This window comes from Notolepis coatsorum (assembly GCF_963971535.1).
Source record: "Notolepis coatsorum genome assembly, chromosome: 1".
In the NCBI taxonomy this organism is placed as follows: Eukaryota; Metazoa; Chordata; class Actinopteri; order Aulopiformes; family Paralepididae; genus Notolepis; species Notolepis coatsorum.
The window spans coordinates 117,843,030-117,869,926 of record NC_140165.1 but is presented as its reverse complement, the minus strand read 5'-3'; the positions used below and the strand labels follow the sequence as shown (position 1 = coordinate 117,869,926).

At 44.4% G+C, this 26,897-nt stretch overlaps 1 protein-coding gene across 1 annotated transcript in view; it reads right to left on the bottom strand.

The window, feature by feature from the left end:
- Positions 1–1,112: 1,112 nt before the first annotated feature.
- Positions 1,113–26,897, bottom strand: part of rpgrip1 (RPGR interacting protein 1) — a gene marked incomplete at its 3' end in the record, with an annotated part of 80,488 nt that continues 54,703 nt past the window's right edge. Inside the window, exons 21-30 of the mRNA XM_084337973.1 lie at positions 18,027–18,142; positions 16,296–16,435; positions 10,301–10,512; positions 9,887–9,956; positions 5,350–5,410; positions 5,030–5,130; positions 3,190–3,379; positions 2,412–2,496; positions 1,678–1,805; positions 1,113–1,378 (exon numbers count right to left, since the gene is read on the bottom strand). Coding sequence (XP_084194099.1) covers positions 1,113–1,378; positions 1,678–1,805; positions 2,412–2,496; positions 3,190–3,379; positions 5,030–5,130; positions 5,350–5,410; positions 9,887–9,956; positions 10,301–10,512; positions 16,296–16,435; positions 18,027–18,142 — 1,369 coding nt within the window. The remainder of the gene's footprint in view (positions 1,379–1,677; positions 1,806–2,411; positions 2,497–3,189; positions 3,380–5,029; positions 5,131–5,349; positions 5,411–9,886; positions 9,957–10,300; positions 10,513–16,295; positions 16,436–18,026; positions 18,143–26,897) is intronic.

Genomic DNA, 26,897 nt, shown 5'->3' with positions numbered 1-26,897 from the left:
TAGGTCTACACACTCTGTAGACCGTATACAAAGTAGCTCGGTCTACACACGTTGTAGACCGTATACAAAGTAGCTAGGTCGACACACGTTGTAGACCGTATACAAAGTAGCAAGCTGTGCAGCTGTTCAGGCGGCCTGGCAAGTGGCAACAGTCTAAGTTCAAGAGCGCAGTTGTGGAACTATTTGTTGGCGGAGCTAAATTAATCATTAAATAAACAAACAAATCATAATCTTGTCGCTTATTACTGTTAACTAATAAATGGCGATTGTAGAACTGTTGTATAAAAGCAATATCACACTGGAGGTCGCGCTGCTATACTGAATATCAGCACGGCTGTGTTTACCTTCAGCACTGCCAGCGGACTCGTACCTACCACCAAATCACAGCTGCTGATATTCAGCAGGGTTGTAAAGCACCTGAGTCATTGTACCTCGTTACAATACTTAAGTACTGTTTTGGGGGATTTGTACTTTACTCAAGTATTATTATTAGGTTTGTATACTTGTACTTTTACTCAATTACATTTCAGAGAACAAAAACATTTACTCCTTACATTTAAAATGCAGACCTACAAAGTACAAAGTACAAATCTCGCAGGTCCAACCATTTTAATTTGTATATTTCTTTCTCTGGCCGAACTAACGTTAACTTTATTAATCCTGCTGCCGCTCTTTATTTAAAAACAGCCAATCAAATCCCCATCAATGGAAAATTAACCTGCCCATACCCATGCTGATTGGTCCTTGTGCAAGACTAGAAAGCAGGGATCTTTGATTAAACACCTGCTATCAGAAGAATACAGTCAGGAAAAAGGTTTTTTACTTTAACTTTTTAGTACTTAAATACATTTAAAAGTAGAAACTTTTTTACTTTTACTCAAGTGTGTTTTTAGCCAGATACTCTGACTTTTACTTGAGTAAGATTTTGAGACGGTACCCATACTTTCACTTAAGTATAATTTCTGGGTACTTTTTACACCCCTGATATTCAGTATAACGGCACTCCCTCTTGTGTGATATTGCTTAATTATAACAGTAGCCTCTAGGTCTAATAAGTCATTATGATTAAATAATAAATACCTTTAATTTCTTTATATGTTGCTTTTTCACTTTCAAAAGAAGTCACTGTCATCATCATAATCAACTACTTGTATCTGATCTTCCTGTTTCGACCAGGACCTCTCCTGCTTTTCCTCTTCGTCGTCCTCCTCTTTCTTCTCTTCGTCCTCCTCTTTCTTCTCTTCGTCCGTCTCATCTTCGTTTTCTTCTGTCTCTTCTTTCTGGTGAAACTCCCAATATATCCCACTCAGAGCTTTGGCTGCTTCCAGAGACACTCTCAGCTTCCCCACCACCTCCCTGTCTGCATCCACACTCTCGACTGGACAGAGGGAGAGAGACGGACAGAGATGGATGATGTAAATAGGCTGCCCTGAATTAACTTTCGATTCAATCGATTGATGGTGTAAAGAGCAGTTTGCCGTTTACTCGCTAATGGTTGCGAATTCAAGATAAAATATTCAATCATACAATCGTACAATATTTGTACTTGGCCATTAATACTGTATATCAAAATGTTCTTGCTAAAATATATTAAAAAAAAAGTTTAAATAAAAGAAATCCAAATATCTATATTCATAAAGACATAAAATAAATGTTGTGTGCAGACACAACACGTACTGTCAATCTGTCGCTCTATGACATCATTTCCTGTCAGCAGCAGTTCCTGCAGGTCCAGGAAGGCCTGACCCACGTCCACACACTCCTCCTCATCATCCATCGGCTCGCTGACCACTGTGAACTTTAACCTGCCGTGACACACACACACACACACACACACACACACACACACACACACACACACACACACACACACATAGTTTAACAGTGAACACCACTGAACTATAAAAGTAAACATACGCTAGTATAAAGCACACACATACATAGTCACAGACACGTGTGAACACACACACACACACACACACACACACACACACACACACACACACACACACACACACACACACACACACACACAGTTTAACAGTGAACACCACTGAACTATAAAGCACACACATACATAGTCACAGACACGTGTGAACACACACACACACACACACACACACACACACACACACACACACACACACACACACACACACACACACACACACACACACACACACACACACACACACACACACAGTTTAACAGTGAACACCACTGAACTATAAAGCACACACATACATAGTCACAGACACGTGTGAACACACACACACACTTACTGTACCTGCCCTGGTTGTGAACACACACACACACACACACACTTACTGTACCTGCCCTGGTTGTGAACACACACACACACTTACTGTACCTGCCCTGGTTGTGAACACACACACACACACTTACTGTACCTGCCCTGGTTGGGGTCTGTGCCCTCCAGCATGGTGTAGAGGTACTGTCTGAGTGATTCTGATTCTGATCCATCAACATAGATCACTGAGGGGGGGAGAGAGAGAGAGAGAGAGAGAGAGAGAGAGAGAGAGAGAGAGAGAGAGACAGAGAGAGAGACAGAGAGAGAGAGAGAGAGAGAGAGAGAGAGAGAGAGAGAGAGAGAGAGAGAGAGAGAGAGAGAGGGAGAGAGAGAGAGGGACATGGAGAACATGCAGAAGATGTATAGACCTTTTCATAAAATGTATATTTTGGCCCCATTGTGTTTCCTGTTGTAGTGTTTGCTAACGCAATAGGCGCCAAAGCAGTTTCCCTAGTAACAGAATTATCCTGAAAACGTCTATAGATGGTTTCGAATGACAACAATAGCATTCTAAAAAAGAAAACACGTTTATTTCCTATTGCAATGTTAACTAATGCAGTAGTTGACAGTAGGGCAGGGAAATTAATCGAGCCAATTAATTTTGGCTTCCCACGATCATGAAAACAAGATAATCAAGATAAAAGTATTAATGTGCAGCATTTCTTGGGTTATTTTGAAAGGTCTTTGGTAACTTGTAGAAGATGACCGAAGATGAGAAGAAAGGTCAAACAAATTAAATCGTCGTCATATGATTGTTCTCAAATCAATCGTGTTTAATAATCGGGATATCAATATCAATCAAAATAATCATGATTATGATTTTTGCCATAATCGAGCAATCGAGTAAATTCCACTGGTACTGGCACACACAAGCACACCTCTTGTGAAATTGTAGTGAATCTCCTCTCCTTCCTTTGGTTTGCGGAGGGACATGGGTGTTTCCGTGGTCTCCATGGGAACACCCAGGAGGCGGTACTCCACGTATACGCGCTGTACGGATTGGTCCACAGCCACTTGGGAGGAGGGGCCAAATGTCAGCGAAAGAATCTCAACTCTCAGCTTGTCGCCCTGAAATACAGACAAAAGAGTTGAACATGGCCTTTGTTTAGTAAACAGAGAGAAGGGTTGAACATGGCCTTTGTTTAGTAAATACAGAGAGAAGGGTTGAACATGGCCTTTGTTTAGTAAACAGATAGAAGGGTTGAACATGGCCTTTGTTTAGTAAATACAGAGAGAAGGGTTGAACATGGCCTTTGTTTAGTAAACAGAGAGAAGGGTTTAACATGACCTTTGTTTAGTAAATACAGAGAGAAGGGTTGAACATGACCTTTGTTTAGTAAACAGAGAGAAGGTTTGAACATGGCCTTTGTTTAGTAAACAGAGAGAAGGGTTGAACATGGCCTTTGTTTAGTAAACAGAGAGAAGGGTTGAACATGGCCTTTGTTTAGTAAACAGAGAGAAGGGTTGAACATGGCCTTTGTTTAGTAAATACAGAGAGAAGGGTTGAACATGGCCTTTGTTTAGTAAATACAGAGAGAAGGGTTGAACATGGCCTTTGTTTAGTAAATACAGAGAGAAGAGTTGAACATGGCCTTTGTTTAGTAAATACAGAGAGAAGAGTTGAACATGGCCTTTGTTTAGTAAACAGAGAGAAGAGTTGAACATGGCCTTTGTTTAGTAAATACAGAGAGAAGGGTTGAACATGGCCTTTGTTTAGTAAACAGAGAGAAGGGTTGAACATGGCCTTTGTTTAGTAAATACAGAGAGAAGGGTTGAACATGGCCTTTGTTTAGTAAACAGAGAGAAGGGTTGAACATGGCCTTTGTTTAGTAAACAGAGAGAAGGGTTGAACATGGCCTTTGTTTAGTAAACAGAGAGAAGGGTTGAACATGGCCTTTGTTTAGTAAACAGAGAGAAGGGTTGAACATGGCCTTTGTTTAGTAAATACAGAGAGAAGGAAAAAAGCCTGTACTGTACATGTCCAGTGGAACCTCACTATTCCAGATGCCTTTCAGAGAGGAGGTTCTTATGAACAGTGAATACACTGTAGGGTTGGGATGCGATGTTTTGGAGCTGGCCTTTCTGTCTGTGAAGTTCTTAGAAGCCTGGAGCACCGTGACAGGGTGTTTTGGCAGCTGATGCTGGAGCGCACATATGTGCAGGAGATTCTGGACTCACTGGACATTCATGTTCGCATGAGGGAGTTTATTTCCACCACCCCTGAGTGCAAGACCACCTTCTGTGTTCTACTGTCTTCTTACGTTTTTATTATCTCTGCTGTATGGTTGGTTTTGGTCACAATAATAATTCAATACAATAATAATAATAATTCATTACATTTATATAGCGCTTTTCTAGACACTCAAAGCACTCCCCACAATGTAGGGTGGAAATTGCCTCCTTCACCACCACTGGTAGCACCCAACCTTGGGCTACGCAGGCTCAATGGCTGCCATACACTGGCACCAGGCACACATCACACTACACAATGGCTGAACGGCTCAGGAGACAGGGATTGATATCAGCCAATTAAGAGGAAGGGATGATTAGGTGGCCTTGATGTCAGAGACCTGATTGGGGATTTGGTCAGGAACGTCGGGGAACCCCCTACTCTTTGCTCTCAGCCTAATAACCACTGAAACACATAGGAAGGCGGGGGACACAGTAGACCTAACCATGTCAACTACAATTACACCACGCGGTTCACTAGGCTGGTACCTTTCTGAGTTTGCGTTTCGGTGGAATGACGACGATGTCACTTTGAGACGAGCTTGCCGACTCTGCAGAATCCTGGGCCTCATTGTCTACCGACGCCGCAGCTGGTGGTGGTGGAGGAGAGCAGGGAGTCACATATCTTATCACATTATCTTATCACCATTGGGATTTCTCGTGGGGCTATCGTCACCAGATCATACGGTGCCTATAGTGCCAGGGTAGCGTGGCTGAATGAAGGTGTGACAGTGAGGCATCACTGTTGAGCCCTTGCACTCCGTTCCAAGGTTGGTCACGTGACCAGAGTCATGCTGTAAATAGTTTACCTTTCTCACTGTTCTCTTCCTCATCTTCATCTGTGAACACCTGCTCCAGAGACAGAATGTCCTGAGGAAAAGTACAGAACCATGTGTAAAGGACCAATCCGTGATCCAAAACAGAAACAAGTGGGGAGCCCCACCCACAAAAACAAGAATGAGGAATGAGGAACGAGCTCTTGATACAAGTACGGTGGACAACAGATACATATGAGCTTTGTCGTAAAATCATACAAAATTAATCTAAGTTGTAATACACAATTGGTTTTTGTGTGGTGTCTAACAAATTCAGTTACAGGGTGCTATGTCACCAAGCCAGGGGGCTGCTGGGGCCAGAGACGGGGGGGAGGAGATAACAGCCGGCTGTGTTTACCCTGACAGTATATAACGTGGGTAGAACAGTCACCAGGGGGCGCTGGGGGCCAGAGACGGGGGGTAGGAGATAACAGCCAGCTGTGTTTACCCTGACAGTATATAACGTGGATAGAACAGTCACCAGGGGGCGCTGGGGGCCAGAGACGGGGGGTAGGAGATAACAGCCAGCTGTGTTTACCCTGACAGTATATAACGTGGGTAGAACAGTCACCAGGGGGCGCTGGGGGCCAGAGACGGGGGGTAGGAGATAACAGCCGGCTGTGTTTACCCTGACAGTATATAACGTGGGTAGAACAGTCACCAGGGGGCGCTGGGGGCCAGAGACGGGGGGTAGGAGATAACAGCCAGCTGTGTTTACCCTGACAGTATATAACGTGGGTAGAACAGTCACCAGGGGGCGCTAGGGGCCAGAGACGGGGGGTAGGAGATAACAGCCGGCTGTGTTTACCCTGACAGTATATAACGTGGGTAGAACAGTCACCAGGGGGCGCTGGGGGCCAGAGACGGGGGGTAGGAGATAACAGCCGGCTGTGTTTACCCTGACAGTATATAACGTGGGTAGAACAGTCACCAGGGGGCGCTGGGGGCCAGAGACGGGGGGTAGGAGATAACAGCCAGCTGTGTTTACCCTGACAGTATATAACGTGGGTAGAACAGTCACCAGGGGGCGCTAGGGGCCAGAGACGGGGGGTAGGAGATAACAGCCAGCTGTGTTTACCCTGACAGTATATAACGTGGGTAGAACAGTCACCAGGGGGCGCTAGGGGCCAGAGACGGGGGGTAGGAGATAACAGCCAGCTGTGTTTACTCTGACAGTATATAACGTGGGTAGAACAGTCACCAGGGGGCGCTGGGGGCCAGAGACGGGGGGTAGGAGATAACAGCCAGCTGTGTTTACCCTGACAGTATATAACGTGGGTAGAACAGTCACCAGGGGGCGCTGGGGGCCAGAGACGGGGGGTAGGAGATAACAGCCAGCTGTGTTTACCCTGACAGTATATAACGTGGGTAGAACAGTCACCAGGGGGCGCTGGGGGCCAGAGACGGGGGGTAGGAGATAACAGCCAGCTGTGTTTACCCTGACAGTATATAACGTGGGTAGAACAGTCACCAGGGGGCGCTGGGGGCCAGAGACGGGGGGTAGGAGATAACAGCCGGCTGTGTTTACCCTGACAGTATATAACGTGGGTAGAACAGTCACCAGGGGGCGCTGGGGGCCAGAGACGGGGGGTAGGAGATAACAGCCAGCTGTGTTTACCCTGACAGTATATAACGTGGGTAGAACAGTCACCAGGGGGCGCTGGGGGCCAGAGACGGGGGGTAGGAGATAACAGCCAGCTGTGTTTACCCTGACAGTATATAACGTGGGTAGAACAGTCACCAGGGGGCGCTGGGGGCCAGAGACGGGGGGGTAGGAGATAACAGCCAGCTGTGTTTACCCTGACAGTATATAACGTGGGTAGAACAGTCACCAGGGGGCGCTGGGGGCCAGAGACGGGGGGTAGGAGATAACAGCCAGCTGTGTTTACCCTGACAGTATATAACGTGGGTAGAACAGTCACCTTCTATCTCAGGGGCCAAAAAGACAGATGGGGTTTGCCGATAAGGGGAGCTGTGAATAATAAACGTCACCAGAACTCCGGTCAGCGGTTATAGTTGGCTGGGGTGGCAACCTAAATAGGCCTTAGCAAACATCAGGAGGTATTTATGACCTCCTGGACCACCGTTCAACGGGAAACCCTATCTTTCAGCTGTCCCAGAGCGACCACTTTTAACAGACGGTTTGACCCTGCACAGCCCCTCCCTTTTAAACTAGGTTAGAATAAATGAAAAAGTGGATAAAAGACTAAAGGCAAGCCAGGAATAATAGTTAAAATCACGTCATTGCTTATCATTTTCATAGACAAATCTAGTAGTATGAAACAGCTGTGTTCCAGTACACTGTGACACTGAAATGAGAGAAAACTCTATTTATAAGTTGGAAACAACTGTGGTATTATGTTCAAAATGTTACAGATAATTGTCTGATATATTAGATCATATTTTGAAATGAAATACAGTTAAAACAATGAATGCAAAGGCTCTAAATTGTGTTTTTCCAGTTATATATATGGTACAGGTATTAAGAAAAGAAGCAATGTGTTTGTCTATAACAGTTACTAAACAATATCCATAGGCTAATTCGAAATAACTAATTCTAAAGGTTTAAATCTGAATATCCATTTCTCTTAAAAATATATGGAAAGGGAAAGCATTGGACTGCCCCTTCAAGTTATCAAACTGGCCACAGAACTGTGATTGTATGAGCCAGTCGTGGGCGTCATGGAGATGACGTTTGTGCGAGGCGTGTCCAGCTTGTTTATAAGTCCCACTGCTGCAGGAGGAGGGACAACACACAAGAGACGGACAGAATGAGAGATGACGAGCGACACCTGCCATCATTGATGAAGCTTTTTCTATTCCGTTTCGAGCATATTCTGATTGATTTTAGACATCTGTTAATTCAACTATTTGTGAAACTACCAGTTACTTTTTAAGATTCCAACAAAATATCTTGTTATAGTGAACTTTGATTGGGTCTATAGTCTAGTGTGGAGCTTGCCCGGAGAAATACAATAAACCTCCAGGTATTTTATACACTAAGAGCACGTTGTCGGCTGTCTCATTCCCTCTCCGCGCACCACACCAGACCAAAGGTCAAAGGTCTCCCTAACCCTAACCCTAACCCTAACCCTGTCTCATTCCTTCTCCGGGCACCACACCTGACCAAGGGTCAAAGGTCTCCCTAACCCTAACCCTAACCCTAACCCTAACCCTGTCTCATTCCTTCTCCGCACACCACACCTGACCAAGGGTCAAAGGGCTCCACTCGCAACAACGCAGAGTAGCCAAGAACAGGTCCGAGACCTCCACTATACCACAGGCCTTTCTCCCCCTGGAGACGACAAGCTTTAAACTGTATTTGTTGATTTCCTTCCAAAAATCATGACCCTGTTACTCTGGATAAGCCACATACCTAGTTGAGAGCAGTTTCATGGAATTGTTTTCTACCAAACTACACCCCCATAATAATGTACTTCAGTAGAAAATAATTCCTACATAAAACTGCTCACAATAAGGTCTGTGGATTCTCTTGAGTAACGCATTCACTGGTTTTATGGAAAGAGACATTGCTTTTGAGTTTTTCAAATAATAATTTTTGGCGGTTTTGAGCTAGGCGAGTCACACCTGGATGGATAGATAGCACTCTGGGTTAGTTCTCTTTTAACAGTGTAGAACCACAGGTTTGCATGAAATTTCCATCCATGCTTATAAGGTACAATTTCAGATACACTGGTAGCCTATAATATGGAAGTGATGAATGGCACAAAATATCTCTAAGGGAAAAGCACATTGAACTACAGTCTAATATCTGAATTAATATCAAGGTAAGAATGACATGGAAACCATAATGTCAAAACAATCAATGTTGTGGACTTTGGTTTTTGTTTTACCATTAATCCCTTCAGCGCTAACACAACTTATTTTCTCTCTCACACACACACTCCCCTGGCCTTTCTATCACATGTTAAATATCAGCATTTCAGTCAGAAGAAATGTACACACATCCAAAACCATTCCACAGGTGCAGGATACAAACTCTTTCATTTGCATCAAAGAAGAATATCCCTCTATTGTGCTCCCATGGTGAATTTAATCGCACAACGTTTCGACCTAAACAGGTCTTTGTCAGGTGTGTTGACAATGACACATGCTTTCCATGTGTGTTGATATGGTTTCCAGGTCTGTTGACATACCTGACAAAAACCGGTTTAGGTCAAACGTGCGATTAAATTCACCATGGGAGCCCCCCCCCCCCCCCCCCACCCTATAAGTATCTGACTTTTTCTCTCTACAAATAGTATGTTTCTCAGTCAACTGAGACAAATACAAAAAGTGGTTGCCTAGTGGAGATTTAGGATTCACCCTTGCCTATATGTAAGGGGTATTTGAAGACAAGGTGGGATGGGGCACCAGGCAATTTCCCTTCTCCCTTATTTTCAAATCCCAATGTGGACAGCTATGGTCAACAGGAACAGGCGAGAGAACACACTCTTACCGCACTACACACGCACTAACCCTAACCCTAACCCTATGGTCAACAGGACCAGGCGAGAGAACACACTCTTACCGCTCTCCTGGCGTCGCTGGCGGAGCTCCTGGCCCACGATGCGGAGGCCTCAGATACGCCTCGCCTGGGACTGCTTCGTTCAGGGGACCTTTAGATTAGATTTGATCGTTTGATTGATCGTTTGATTATGGTTTGATTGTTGTTGTTTTTAGGTTTTTTTACAAAGGGAAATTTACCTTGTGTCGACATTGATTGTCACATCAAGTCAGAAATGGGTTTAAGACACATCCACACAGTCTCATGTTTTAGCCATATACAATAGATTTTAAATGTTCTTAAGTAAATTGTTGAAAGTTTTGTCATATTCCAGTTTTCAGCTTTCAATGCGCCTTTTGGTTCTTTTAGAACAATTTTAAAAGGAGAAAAGAGAGAGAAAAAAAGAAGAGAAGATGATGGGGATAAGGGAGGACATACTTCCTGGTCAGCGATTGAGAGGGAGTGGCCTGCCTCTGCCCGGGGGTCCGAAGGGGTGTGGCCTGGTGAGAGCCAGGTGACCTCAGGAGAGGTGTGGCTCTCTTCCTGGCAGGCGACTGAAGAGGCGTGACCGGTGATGTCACCCAGGCGGCTCCCTCTGACTGGACCTCTTGAGGTTGTCCATGTTTGAGTGATGGAGGTTGAGGCTTGAGCTGAAAAACAGATGGGAAGTAATTGAATAAAATCATAGTTGAAATAAACGTAGTGCAAACACTTTTCTGTATGAATTCCTCATACCTGGAATTTGGTTTCTTTTTGCACTGTTTGCACTGTCCGAGTCTGTAGTTGAAGGATGGAAAAATATATATTTAGATTGCTAAATGATATTTATGGTGTATTTGGATGGTCACTAACTGGTACATTTATCACATGGCCAACGTGTTTATATGGTGTTTTAGTGTTCAGATATTTATAGGTTTTAATTTGAAGACCATTGAGATCACCTACTGTGTGGACACATTCTGAAGTAACGTATTTGGGGTGAATTGACATGGAGTTCTGAAGAGCAGTGAGGAAGGTGACTCTGAGGAAGTTTAACTTTTATCTTTTCTGCACATGCTGCCCTGCTGTTGGTCTGGGGAGGGTGTAGAACTACCACATGCTGCCCTGCTGTTGGTCTGGGGAGGGTGTAGAACTACCACATGCTGCCCTGCTGTTGGTCTGGGGAGGGTGTAGACTACCACATGCTGCCCTGCTGTTGGTCTGGGGAGGGTGTAGACTACCACATGCTGCCCTACTGTTGGTCTGGGGAGGATGTAGAACTACCACATGCTGCCCTACTGTCGGTCTGGGGAGGGTGTAGACTACCACATGCTGCCCTGCTGTTGGTCTGGGGAGGGTGTAAAGACTAACCACATGCTGCCCTACTGTCGGTCTGGGGAGGGTGTAGACTACCACATGCTGCCCTGCTGTTGGTCTGGGGAGGGTGTAAAGACTAACCACATGCTGCCCTACTGTCGGTCTGGGGAGGGTGTAGACTACCACATGCTGCCCTGCTGTTGGTCTGGGGAGGGTGTAGACTACCACATGCTGCCCTCCTGTCGGTCTGGGGAGGGTGTAGACTACCACATGCTGCCCTCCTGTCGGTCTGGGGAGGGTGTAGACTACCACATGCTGCCCTGCTGTTGGTCTGGGGAGGATGTAGACTACCACATGCTGCCCCTCTGTCGGTCTGGGGAGGGTGTAGACTACCACATGCTGCCCTGCTGTTGGTCTGGGGAGGGTGTAGACTACCACATGCTGCCCTACTGTCGGTCTGGGGAGGGTGTAGACTACCACATGCTGCCCTACTGTCGGTCTGGGGAGGGTGTAGACTACCACATGCTGCCCTGCTGTCTGTCTGGGGAGGGTGTAGACTACCACATGCTGCCCTACTGTTGGTCTGGGGAGGGTGTAGACTACCACATGCTGCCCTACTGTCGGCCTGGGGAGGGTGTAGACTACCACATGCTGCCCTACTGTTGGTCTGGGGAGGGTGTAGACCAGGGGTGGCCAACCAGTCAGAGACTAAGAGCCACAAACATTACTGTGGTACCACAAAGAGCCACACCATATACCAGCGTTTCTCAACCTTTTTTTCAGTCACGGCACCCTTCATGTGTTTATAGGTCTCACCCTCTGGCCTCTGAAGTTGCTAATGTCTTTTTTATTTTTGGCCTCACAGGGTTAAAAGTACCCTGTGAGACCCACGGTTGCAAAATTACAAAATCACTTTTAGCCATTTAAAAAAATTATGTTTATTTAAAAAATGTTAAAGGGGAACTATTTTACTATTTCTTTCACTATTTGGGCATTTTTACACAATTCCTGTGAGTCTATGGAACACCTAGGTTTTTTTCCAAAAAAAATGCATTGTTTTGTATTTCTAATCAAGTACTAAAAACCGCATTTTTCTACCTCAAGATCTTAAGCCGTTTTGAGGCTGGGCTCCAACCACTGTGTGGCCTGGTGCCAACTGCCACATCAACTGCCACATTATTATGCAGCTGAGAAATCTCTGACATCACAGATATGCACATTTTCAGATGACTCAGTTCAGTGAGGGTGAATATTGTGAGAGGAGAATTGGAAGAATTCGCCAATATGAGAATTAGAGACATATATCCTATTAATATAAGTCCACATAGCTAAGAAACAATGGTAAACACTGAAAAAAGCCATTTATAAGATAGTTCCCCTTAAGCACATGTATAGTCAATTGGTCCTGTTGTTCAGCCTCACAATGCTATTTGATAGTAAATGTGTTTATATGTCCCACCCTCTGGTCTCTGAAGTTGCTAATTTCTTTTTAATTTGGGCCTCACAGGGTTAACCTCTTAAGCCCGAGATATACAGTAAAAGTGTATATTTTCAGCATTACGTTTGTTTACCAATTATTTTAACTGTTATTAGTGAAATATAAGATTATAGAAATCTCAGGGCATTGAGTCGGAAACCGGCGCATATTGACAGGAGGAAGTGGCACAGCCAAAAGTGAGTGTAGTCTTTTGAAGGAAGAGACTCAGGGCTTTCAAATTTCGAAAAACTACCCTACCCAGCTCACACCAGCCCCTGTCAATCATCCGACTTCTGGATTTACTTTTTAATTTCTCTTATTTTTTGGGATTATCTCCCACAAACCTGAACGTTATTGCCATAAAACAGAACGCAGTTAGTTTCTCTACCTTTCTGTGAACGTCTTGCAAAAAACGGTGTTGCAATATGATGAAAAATGGTTGAGAAATTTACATTATAATTTGCTTAGATTTTTCAGGTCTGGTCAATTTTAGCATGGTGTTATTTACAGTCAAAGATACACATTTTTTTTAAATAGAATTGATATTCTCCTTTGGTTCATTACAATTTACTCAAGCCTAGTAACAGACACACTATTTCTGACACTGATCCATATATGTCCCTAGATTCAGATACCAAGAACATGCAAATGGACCATTTAAAAAAAATTGTAAATGTTTATTCTACGTCCTTATTGAATGAGTGACATAAAAAAAGAGCTGCACATTGACGGGCAAAGAGCCGCATGCGGCTCGCGAGCCGCGGGTTGGCCACCCCTGGTGTAGACTACCACATGCTGCCCTACTGTTGGTCTGGGGAGGGTGTAGACTAACACATGCTGCCCTACTATTGGTCTGGGGAGGGTGTAGACTACCACATGCTGCCCTACTGTTGGTCTGGGGAGGGTGTAGACTAACACATGCTGCCCTACTATTGGTCTGGGGAGGGTGTAGACTACCACATGCTGCCCTACTGTTGGTCTGGGGAGGGTGTAGACTACCACATGCTGCCCTACTGTTGGTCTGGGGAGGGTGTAGACTACCACATGCTGCCCTACTGTTGGTCTGGGGAGGGTGTAGACTACCACATGCTGCCCTACTGTCGGTCTGGGGAGGGTGTAGACTACCACATGCTGCCCTACTATTGGTCTGGGGAGGGTGTATAACTACCACATGCTGCCCTACTGTTAGTCTGGGGAGGGTGTAGACTACCACATGCTGCCCTACTGTTGGTCTGGGGAGGGTGTAGATTACCACATGCTGCCCTACTGTTGGTCTGGGGAGGGTGTAGATTACCACATGCTGCCCTACTGTTGGTCTGGGGAGGGTGTAGATTACCACATGCTGCCCTACTGTTGGTCTGGGGAGGGTGTAGACTACCACATGCTGCCCTACTGTTGGTCTGGGGAGGGTGTAGATTACCACATGCCTCCTCCGATACATGTGGAGTCACCAGCCTCTTCTTTTCACCTGACAACGAGGAGTTTCACTGGGAGAGCAGAACACTCACGGAGGTTCATGCTATCTCCTCCACCCCCTCTCTGACCAGTAGGAGTCGCTGTTGCAACAACTATAACTCATACCCCCACCGGCTTCCCACCCGCAAACACTGCAAATTGTGTTCATATGGACGACTGACCAAGCCGGAGGTGCTGCTGCCGGGAATTGGGTCTCTGCAGTGGTAGGCGAGTGCTTAGACTAGGGTGACCAAACGTCCTCTTTTGCCCGGACATGTCCTCTTTTCACGCCCTGTCCGGGCCATCCGGGGGGGGTTTATAAATTCATGATAATGTCCGGCTTTCACGGACCGTTTGCATATACTTAAATTGACTGGCGCATTGCACAGAATACTACGGTAATCTGTTGCGTGTGTGACGTAATCCCTGAGAAGCTTTGTGGGCGGCTCTACAACTACGCTCACAAACAGAGGAAGAGAAAGGATACACGCAGAGGGGACAGAGCGCACCGCAGCTCACGTTCACAATGCCAAAGAATGTACTTTTACAGATCAACTGCAGAAGAAATTCCAAATGTACCGACCCGTCAGAACAAATGGGAGGCGGAGTGCACCGTGTGCAAAGCTTGGACATGTGCAAGTTGAAAGTTTGTCTGCAAAGTTGACAGACTTATTTGTTAAACCCGGGAAAACAGAGGATGCTGTAAAGTAAATGCAGCGGAGGGAGGGTGCGTTTGCATTTCATACTCTGAAACATCACAATCTATGGATTGCACAAGTGCCTTGTTAAAAAAGGCATTTCCAGACTCTGACACTGCCAAAAAGTTCAGTAGTGCGCGCACTAAATCCGAAGCCAATTGTTATAGCGCCCCACTCGACTCGATTGATGTCGCACATGAAGCACTCAACTCAAACCACGGAGCAGTGAAAATATTCCCAATCATAATACAGTACTTTGACTGGAAGAGGGGTGGGCATGCAAACAAAATGAATCGAGGTTAAATACATCAAATGAGACAGCAGAAACCATTGCACAATATCTCATTGAAACATGGCAAGAAAAAAACGATTTGTCTGAAAAATATATTTGTTAACTGGATTTTCTATTTTCTATTATTTCATATATTTTGTTATTTATTTTTGTCCAGTAAGACTTGAAAAGAGAGCTATTATTTTGTTACAGGTTGATTTATAAGTTATTATTGTGCCATTGAGATTTGTCTAGGCATAATCAAGCATGCTGATTGTTGAGTAACTTTGGTTTGGTGTGTCTTTGGTTATAGAGAGATATTGTTGTGTTATATAAAGTAAAATAATACTTGTATATCCATAGAGAGGAGGCATACTTTAAATATATTAAAACAATAATGCATCTTTGAGTAAACGTTGAGTATCATCAGGCATGCGTTGCTCATGGGACGGGGGTTGCACACCGTGCAACCAGTATGTGAGCAGAAGCACGCACATGCACGGATGTGCACACGCGTGCACACAGGAATGTGCTGCACTCGACTGATGAGCCAACTCGCTAAGTACTACTTTGCATAACAATATGGCCGGTCGTCAGGTGTGTTCAAATACGTTCTCAGATACATTCACACAAAACTTGTGAATGAAATGTGTTACATTCCATTCGTAGAGGCAATTAGGCACTGTCTTTAGTCTGTGCTATGCGAGGGAACATCTATGTGCATGCGCGGGAGTGTGCGCACGCGGCGTCATTAAAACATAGTGCAACCAGTCGTCCCATGAGCAACGCATGCCTGAGTATCATTAAGTATCTCGAGGCTGGGGGGACATGTCCTCTTTTTTGGAAATCAAAATATAGTCACCCTAGCTTAGACTAATGGTACAGTACCCAGCTGCACTGAAGTTTCATTTGTTGTGCCAGGCTTCCTTGCATGGAGAAGTTGAAGGTTCATGTTCACGTCACAACTGGTAAACTCAGGCATCATCGCAACAGTTGTTCAGGCTCAATTTACTGGTGGTTAACTCATCGTTTACCAGTTCACCAGAATACCATGTGCGGCTGAATATACCATTAGTTGACAATACATTTGAACACATTTGACAATCGAGACCATAGAATTCCATGTCTCTGAACAAAAGGAGCCAAGTTCACCTTGACTCTCGGCTTGGCTATGGGCCGCTGTGACACCTCAGCCTCTTCTCTCCTCTCCACCTCTCTCCTCTGTATCTCCATCACTCTCTCCTGTCTCTCCAGCTCTCTCTCCGCCTCCTTCCACCCTTGGACACCCTCTGGTGGTTGGAATGGGTACCTCCATCGTATGAGAACCCTGACCATGCCCCTTGGGCCTCCGCCTGTGTCTCTCAGTACGTAATCACCTAATTATACAGGACACACACAGATCAATTGCAAAAAATCAAAACCAACTAGAGGAGGGGCTCCTAAAGTGTTTTTTAGACCCAGGTTCCAGTCAGTCTTTCGTGAAAATCATAAAAACAGGTTAGAGTTTTTCTCAATTGCTTTGGTGCATTTCTCAGATCAGAATTAAAGTTCTCATAACTGTTAGTTCAACCTCCAAAACATTTAGTAATTTGTGCACATCATAGTAGCAGTTTCCCATTCCTCTGAACAAATTGCAAATGCTTTTGGACATGCATCAATTGCTTTCATACAATTCTCTGCTGTTTTATAACATTATCATTTGCGTATGTCATATCAGTCAAAATGAACTATACTTATGAATGCTGAATAGTCATTCTCTATAAAAACGAATAGTCCTCATTTCATTGCTTGAGTCATTACATACAAAAATGTTGAACTAGTTGTCAAAATCTGTCAATTGTGGACCATGTTGTCAATCACGGCCTCACAATGGCTGAGGCTGGTCGAAGGGTGCAGCCAAATGTTGAGAGAACCACTGTAAATTAAATTATTCAAACATTTAGTAGGTGTGTGTTACGTATGAAGGTGAGTGGTTGTGAGTCCAATGGTGGACGAGACAAGGAGAGACGGAGATAGGTACAGTAGCTCTTTCTAAGGATGTGTCTTTATTAAAACACACAGAGCAGCGTAAAGCCAGCAAAGACGCCGGGCCTCAACAGAGAAAAAACAAAAGTAATATAAGTGCACAGCGAGTGGCTCAGCAACCTCTGACCAGCTCCTTCCCACATGAATGGATTTCTGAAGCCTCGACAACAAGACAAGGGAACAGAGAGTGAATAAGTAGTCACAAAACCCAACATTCCAATCAATTAACAGTGACAGCAAATTGACAGCACTGACAGCAACCAGTGGTGAAGTTTCAATCAGTGACACAACAGGAATGGGGCGTGACAACTAAAATGCAAATACCAACCACCAGGTCACAACATTCAAGAATGATAGCTGGGTTCCTAAGCAAGGAACCCAGAACGTTACAGTACCTCCCCCCGATGAACGGCACCAGACGTTCACCTAGGGGCCTCGGGATGCAGCCGCCGGAAATTATCGATCAGGCTGGGGTCTAAGATATCCCTTTGAGGCACCCAAGAACGCTCTTCTACCCCGTACCCCTCCCAATCCACCAAGAACTGAAACCCCCTACCCCTCCGCCTACAACTCAGGATCCTCTGCACCGTATAGACAGGCTGACCATCAATAATGCAAGGCGGAGGGACTGCGGGGAGTGACAGGGACAAGGGCGATGAGAGGAATGGCTTCAACAGGGACACATGAAACGTCGGATGAACCCTCATAGAGGCCGGAAGCCGCAGCCTGTACGCCACAGGGTTCACCCGACGAACCACTTTAAAGGGGCCTATGAAGCGAGGAGCCAGCTTCCTGGACTCCACCCGGAGAGGGAGATCATGGGTGGAAAGCCAAACCCGCTGCCCTGCCTCCACCTCTCCCCTCTACAGTATTTCTGATCTGCCTCCACCTCTCCCCTCTACAGTATTTCTGATCTGCCTCCACCTCTCCCCTCTACAGTACCTCTGATCTGTCTGCCTGTAGCCAGGGCTTGGAGTGGAACAGGGGTCTTGGCCAGGTAGGCAGGCGGTATCTGGTCATCACTGTCGTCAAACACATACACCCAGAGACTACCGGACCTGGAAAAAATTGTAGATGAATGAACATTCAGCAAAATTTTACAAAATTCCTTTTGTAAATTACATCTGTCAAATAAAAAACTTTTGAAGACACTACTTAACACCAATGAGTGTTTGTTTTAATTCCTCCTGTAATGTATGCTTCCATTTTTGTTAACGTAGGTAAAAACCAAGTGTATCTCAAGCCAATATTCTGCGGTGGACTAATGGTTAGAGAAGCGTGACTGCAACTTGTTCGCGGACTACTCAGCCCTGCTAGTCTCTGACAAGAACAAGTTACAGGTTGAAAAAACCCTCAGCTCGGAACTAGGCAAAATCTGCACCTGGCTCGCTGACAACAAACTATCATTACACCTGGGTAAAACAGAGTCCATTCTTTTCGGTTCAAATAACAAACTCAGCAAGGCCGACGGCTTCTCAGTTACAGTGGGTGACAATATTGTCACAAGGAAAGATGAAATTACCTACCTGGGTTCCATCCTAGAGGCTAATCTTTCCTGTGACAAAATGGCATCCAATGTAATAAAAAAAGTCAACCAACGAATTAGATTCTTGTACCGGATCTCCTCTCTGGTAAACAAGAATACCCTGAAGACTCTGGCAGGAGCACTCATTCAAGGGTACTACGACTATGCTTGCACCTCATGGTACCAAAGCACCTGTCGTGGAATATATTATCATGTCATTATGGATCTGAGAGATATCATTTATCAGACTGATTGATATCAGCGTAATGTGTGTTTCTCTCTTTAAGAGACACACACGATAGCCAGCCAAAACAATATTGTTATGAACCATGATTGCCTTTTCAGTATCCTTGCAAGGGTGTATTAAACTATGTTCTGCCATATAGGCCATAAGCCACATAGACAGTTACAATGAGTATTCTATTATAAAGGCCCAGACTATAGGTCACAGGATTGTGTTTCTTCAGAGCCATAACCCAAGGTTATGGGAACTGTTAGACGAAGCTGTTTTCCTTCCAGGCTATAGCCATAACATAGTCGTATTATTAATTTCTCTAACCAGCGATTTTGTTTCTTCTACGTCATTTCATGTATTTAATTGTATGTCTGACCAGAGCTCTTGGTCATTTTATGGCCAGAGCTACTGTGTGAACATGTGGTCTCTGACTGTAAACTGAACTTTTATTGTGGCCACGGTGAAATACATTTTTCTATTATTAATAATGACTCAGAATGATTAATATAAACGGCTCATCGTTTTGTCTTTTAATATTTCCCATTACACACCTCAAAGGCGCTAAAAACTAAATTACAAACATCACAAAACAAACTGGTCAGACTACTGCTTGACCTTACTCCTAGAACCCACCTCACCCCTGCCCACTTTGACAACCTAGGATGGCTTAGAGTAGATGACAGAGTACAGCAACTTGCAATGGGCCTGGTCTTCAAGATACACTACACCACTGGTGGACTCAGGGGGGGGGGGGGGCCCTGAGTGCTAAATTTGACCATGTGCCCCCACAGTTGAAAAACATCACGCAAAAGTGCCATTTTGAGTGAAAAAACTAGAGGATGTGCCCCTCCAATGGTCTAAACTTGACCATGTGCCCCCACAGTTGAAAACACCACGCTAAACCTAAACTGCCCTTTTGAGTAAAGCGAGAGGATGTGCCCATTGGTGCCCTCCCAATGGTTAAACTTGACTATGTGCCCCCACAGCTGAAAATATCACGCTAAAATTACATTTTGAGTGGCGAAAATGAGAGGACGTGCCCATTGGTGCCCTTCCAATGGTCTAAACTTGACCCAGACGGTTAAATAATGTCACACAAAAGTGTTAGCTACAATCCCTCTTGAATGTTCAGATGCCAGAGAGCTTAATGCAGTCTGAGCTGTAACCCTTCATCCTACTGCTGTGTGTGAGATAGGTAATACATCAAGCTTTCTTTGAAGTAGCAAAGGTTGAGTTTGTTTTTACCAATTATGCATTACTAAATACACTATTAGTATTTAGTAATGCATAATTGGTAAAACAAACTCAATCTTTGAACACTGCAAGTGCTTTTATTGATGGCAGTATGTTTTAGCCTACTGTAGCTAGCTAACTAAACAGGTACCTTGCTTAGCAGCTTCTATGCTAACCTGTGTTCTCAATTTAGAAATAAAGTGTACAAATTATTTTAGGATTATTTGCACAAAATATTCTAGCACTTTAAAGTTCAGTGTGAATTGCTTTTTAAAGTTAATTTAAGAGTGGTAGTAAACCCCAAAATTGGCCATTTTAGTTTTCGTTTTTGAGGACTGCATACTTTTCTTTCAAACCAAACTACTATACTTTATACTTATACCACATGCATGAGCCTGGTCTCTTTTGAAAGATGACACGTTGGAGTGTCTGATACAATAAGGAAAACTCACCTTTACTGCTAATGAAATAGAGTAACATAGGTCTGAACTTGAGTTGTAGATAAACTTGTTACTCACGTTTTTCTGTAGTAGTCTAGAAGTAGTATTTCCCCAGAATGGCTGGAGGCTTAAAAAACACCCGAGATCCATAGCCTGAAGTCTTATGTAGATCATAAAGATCTGTTCAGAAATTAGTGATTTTGGTAAACTATGTACAAAAGAAAAGCTCAGTTTTCTCATAGACGTCAACTAATTCTGCGGTTTTTCTCTTCCTGTTTTTGCTTGTGACTTTTCACCTAGATCCCTGATTCGTACATCCCCAGGTGGGGTATCCAAAAAGCCACACTCATTGGATACAACCCTGTCCAATCATTTTCAAGATCGCCAAATGATTGACGGAACTAGAGCCCCAAGAGTCGGGAGTAGTATTTGCGCAATACCGTGTACTTCGCGCAAGCCTCACATCGGCATGTAACTCGAGAACCGCCAAATGGATTTTGTCACCTGAAAGGGCTATCGACAGGCAACTAATGGGGCTTTAATTAGAATTTTAATTGTATTAAAAAAATATGCACAACCAAGCCACTAGCGGTCGCCAAAGTGCAGGTGGGCAAATTGTCCTCAAGAAGGCCCACATGTGGGCCCCCACCTGATAAGTGGGTTTAGCATTGGCCTATATTCTATGATTACAGAATGCCAAGGAGAGAAAGAAATCGGAAGAATATTAAAAAGCAGCTGAAAAACTCTTTGAAAAATTGGGTCCAAAGCAACAATAGTAAGGGAGGAGATAAGGATACAGGTATGTATTTGTAAGTCTGCACTACTAGATACATGTACAAGCTTGTCTCACAGAGCCATAGTTTGGATTATAACTGAGAATCTGGTGCTAACATGGTCAATAATGCTTATTTTTTACAGAAAAATTTGTCTTAAACATTTAAATTGACCAACCATAGACCCTTTTTATTCCAATCAAGGCAAGAGGGCTAGTGGTGGTAGTGCTATATGACAGATTATTTTATAATACATTTATAACATTGTAGGCTACGGTACGAATATTATATACCTGTTCCACCCCACGGGTCGGTACCGACCCAAAGAATTACATCTGGTCATAAATCCATATTTCTTTTAATATTGCATATAAGTTGCGATTTTTTTGTCAAACGTTTTCAAGTATTAACATCACTAACATGTCACAAAAGCATGTAGAATGTATATTATCATCAATACGTTTGTTTAGCAATAGGTTAAAAGTGCCATTAGATAGTTTTAAGTTTTCGATTTTATGAAGTCTATTCCAAGACGGAAACGGAAATGGAAATTTTGAACCATGGGAATTGTAGTCTTTTTGCGACCATTTTGTAGAGGACATGCATAGCTGTCGACCAGCGTTGGAATTTTTCCGAACTACACTTCCTGTCAGATACTGTGGGGGTTCAAAGTTCAGCGTTCTGAATAAATCATATCAATAACTGTTATGATTCACGATAATAAGCCACAAAAGGTAACGTTTTTGACAAGTATTGAAACGCAGTTAGTTTCTCCTCCCTATTGTTATACAGTAGCATGTAGGAACAATTAGATCTGAAATTTGTTTCAAAATAGTTGCACTGTGGGGAAAATTAAAAAGTACACTAGATTACATTATCTGTTCTTATGCACGCCTGGTGATACTAAATCCAAATTGAACTCGGGCATTTGAAAGATAATATATGTATATATATATAAATGTGCGAATTGGCTATAATAAGGTAATGTATAAGCATCATATTCTATATTCTATAATAATATTTCAAATTGCATTGGTCTGGATGGGATAATTCAGTACTGTATCTACAGAACCTTCAGTTTAATCATCTTCCCTTTATTAATTTTCTTCGATTGAGAAATGTACCACTGCAGCAATGGTTTAGGGCCTTCAAACACCATAATCTACTTTTCAAACAACATGATAAATCTAAGTTTCAAACACTATGATAAATCCACTTTTCAAACACCATGATAATTTACTTTTCAAAAACCATGATAAATCTACTTTTCAAACACCATGACAATGAGGTGAAATAAACATTTGAAAGGTGTATTGTTCCCTGTGCGTTATACTATTAATCTGGATTGTCTATGTTAATCGAATGTTAATCTTAATCAAGGATGAAGACTATCTCACCATAAATGACGCATCATAGCTTTTTGCTCACTGATGGGGTCCTATGTTGTACAGTAGGTGCCCTTTTTTTCTTTTCGCCCCTGCCCTTCAAACAGCCTGAGTCCGCCACTGCACTACACGACTAAGGTACCAATGTACATGTCAAAAATACTTCCCAAAGGTCAGTGAATACCACGACCACAACATCAGAGGGAGCTCCACAAATCATGTTAAACCCAGATTCGGCTCAAACAAGGGACTAAACAGGTTTAGCAATTATGCCACAACAATGTGGAACATCCTACCCACAGCTGTAAAGGAATGTGAATCACTACACACTTTTAAAACCACTCTCAAGGAGCACCTACGGGAGACTGCAATTCTAAACTGGCCCCTGTAAATGTCCTAACTCAACCCCCTCCAATGTAAATGTCCTAACCCAATAATACACAAGACCCTCTTCTTGGGACCAAGTAAGGTTTCGTCGATAATCCAATGTACAGTTACCCCCACCACGCCTACCCCCCCCCCACCCCACCCACCCAACCAACCACCTCCTATGTACAGATGAAGCCTTTAGTTTTTATGGACACTTTGCCGCGACGGGCGCATGGTGATGTCACATCATTGGAATTCATTAGGAAACCAGGCTGCTGTTCTGTTTTATGAAAGAGCATCCGGCTTGATATTTTTAGACCCGGGACGGTACGCCAGGAGGAAATTAAACAGAGAGAAAAACAGTGACCAGCGAGCCTGTCGCGAGTTTCTCCTCTGAGCACCCTGGATATATTCCAAATGTTTATGGTCTGTCCAGACTGTGAATGGGTGTTCAGCTCCCTCTAGCCAATGGCGCCACTCCTCCAATGCCAACTTGACCGCCAACAGCTCTCTGTCCCCAACATCATAGTTTCTTTCAGCCGGCGAGAGCCCACGTGAATAATACGCACATGGGTGTACCTTACCGTCGGACGATGAGCGTTGAGACAGAATAGCTCCGACTCCAAGCTCAGAATCATCCACCTCGACGATAAATGGCAGGGATGGGTTAGGAGTAGGGATGGGTACCGAATTCGGTTATTTTGAGGTACCGAACCGAAACACGTCGGTACTACCGAGTATCGATTCAAGTGAGATACAGATTTTTTTTTTTTTTTTTTTATACTTTTTTTATACTTTTTTTTTAACTTTTTTCTTTTCATGTCAACGTTCACACGCACAATATATGCTTACTTAGGATTTGACTTGATTCAACAACAAAGCAGTTGGAGCAATGGCAAGCCGAAAACGGTCAAAATTGTAGTTATTTGAAGTTTGGATATTTTTTTTCACGACTGAGGTAGGTAAATAAAAAAAAAATAGACTAAAGTACCGAAAAAAGGTACCGTTGGGTACCGGTATCGATTCACAGGTACCGGTACCGTATCGGTTCAAATGTGAAACGTACCCATCCCTAGTTAGGAGTAATGAGGATAGGCTCAGAACTGAACCTTCTCCTAAGCTCAATGAACGCTGCCTCAGCCTTGGGAGTCCACTGGAAATGGGAAGGTGCTGTCTTCCTGGTGAGTGCAGTGATAGGTGCTACCACTGAACTGAAATTACGAATAAAACGATGGTAGAAGTTTGCAAATCCTAGGAATCGTTGCACCTGCTTGACCGAGACGGGTGTAGGCCAGTCTGTCACTGCTGACACCTTCTTGGGGTCCATTTGAATCCTCCCCTCAGATACAATGAATCCCAGAAAGGACACAGAGCGGACATGGAAGGCACACTTCTCAGCCTTCACAAACAACCGTGCATCCAAAAGGCACCTCAAGACCTGCCTGACATGTTTGACATGGTCAGAAATGGACTTGGAAAATATCAGAATGTCATCTAAGTAGATGAAAACAAACTTTTCCAATATCTCCCTGAGCACGTCATTGATTAATGCCTGAAAAACTGAAGGGGCATTAGTAAGACCAAATGGCATCACCAGGTATTCGTAGTGACCATTATGAGTGTTGAACGCGGTCTTCCACTCATCCCCTTGGCGTATGCGCACCAGATTGTAGGCATTGCGGAGATCAAGTTTGGTAAAAATGGATGCCCCCTGGAGGCGTTCGAACGCCGAGTTCATCAGGGGAAGGGGATACCGGTTTTTTACTGTAATGCTGTTCAGACCTCTGTAGTCGATGCAGGGTCTCAGTCCTCCATCCTTTTTTCCCACAAAAAAGAATCCAGCACCCGCAGGTGAAGTGGAAGGTCTAATAAAACCGGTAGCCACAGCCTCCTTGATGTAGGTGTTCATAGCTGCGCTTTCGGGGACCGACAACGAGTACAAGGAACCACGAGGGGGAATAGAGCCCGGCTGCAATTCGATGGCGCAATCATAAGGTCGGTGCGGTGGCAGGATGGTGACCCTTTGTTTGCTAAACACCTCACTGAGGTCAGCATAGATAGTGGGAACTCCCTCTGGTAATGGGTGTAACTCCACGCTCATGATGTTGGTGCTCTCCATGAGGGGGTCAGCTGTACAAGTAAGCGAGGAGAAGTCCTCACACATAGCCTCTAAACTGTCTAAACTGTCCTCCGCCAGAACCTCCTCACCGAGCGAGTCCCAATCAAACTGTGGATCCCATTCCAAACTCCCATCCTGATCGAGAGATGGCTGGGAGTGCAATGGTTGAGAGAGTGGGCTCTGGAAACCAAGACCGCCCACTGCTTCAAGAGGATCACAACCGCTCTCACTAAACTGATCATAACTCATGGGTGACGGAGGTATTTGGAAACAACGGTGACGGCATTGGGAGCCCCACTGCATGACAGTGTCCCTCTCCTCACCCCAATTTATCTGTGGCTTGTGTTTACTAAGCCAAGAATGACCCAGCACAATGGGATACGTGGGGGAATCCACCAAAAAGAATCGAATGCGCTCAGAATGGTTCCCATAAGCAACCCCCATAGATAAATAATTGGTTCTTTTGGTGACACTGCCTGTACCCATCAAGCGCTGTGACACTACAGGGCTTATGGAGGGAATGTACAGGTATTTTAGAGTCCTCAGCCGATCTGGAATCGATGAAACTGTCCACTGATGTCTCACTAGTGTCTCTCGGCCCACTAGCGAGACTGACCGTTTCCCTTCAGTTTCGGACACTCCACCCTCGTGTAACTTTTTCTCCTGCAGTACCGGCACCAGTCCACATGAGAACCAGTCTGCCTGGAGTCACGCACAGAAGTGCTGTCCACCTGCATAGCTTCAGACGAGCTGGCCACTGAAGGTTGTGGAGGAAAGGACGAAACTTCCTCCAGCGGGACACGAAAAAACGTTGGCCCCCCTACACTACTGGCGCCCTGGCGCATGCGCGTTCATGATCAAAAACGATCTCCATCTCATTCATGAGTCCCTGTGAGTCGTTTAAAACTGGAGCCTGAGCCCTTATGAGTGGAACAGCCCAATCGAAGGCAGGCCCCTCCAACAGGGATAGAATTAGGGCAACACGTGAATCCTCAAACTGAAAACGAGAAGGCTGGGCTCTGTACACTATTTGGCATTGTGCCAGAAAACCACGGCATTTACCTGACTCCCCATTAAAGCGTGAGGGGAGCTGGACTTTAGCCTCACAAGGTAATGACCGGGGGCCTGTGAGTAGTGCTTGAGAGACATTAGGTGGGCTCTGGTGAGTGGGAGGTAATTGTGCATTGGCTATGTGGTCAGCCAAATCACACATGGAACTATCCATCTTGCGCAATCCTTCATACATCTCCCCATGCTGTTGCACCATGAGAGCTTGTTGTTGTTGTAATTGTCCGATAGCTTCCTCATGTGAAAGCAATCCTTGACACTGCGCAGCTAGTGCTTGTTCGCGACCTGTGTTATCTGCTGACCCAGTCATGGCTTTTTCATTCTGTGAGGGCTGTCTGTGTGTGTGTGGGTCATGAGCAGATAACAGGGACTCTTAAAGTTATCCGTGAGACGGACAACCACTAGACTGCTTACGCAGATATTTTAGGAGAGGGGAAAAATTAAACAACAGAAAACAACCTTTACAGGTGGAAATCTCAAAGTGAGTAATTAAGAAAATAAATCAAGTCCCAAAAAACAGGACTCCTCTCAATAAAGAGGTATAGTATAAAAGTAAATAAGCCACAAGGATACCTCCTAATAAAGGAGTTTATATTTGATAAAGTAAAACAATAAACCTCCACTAAGGGAGTTTATGTGTAGAATCACGTGAGTAGCCTAAAATAA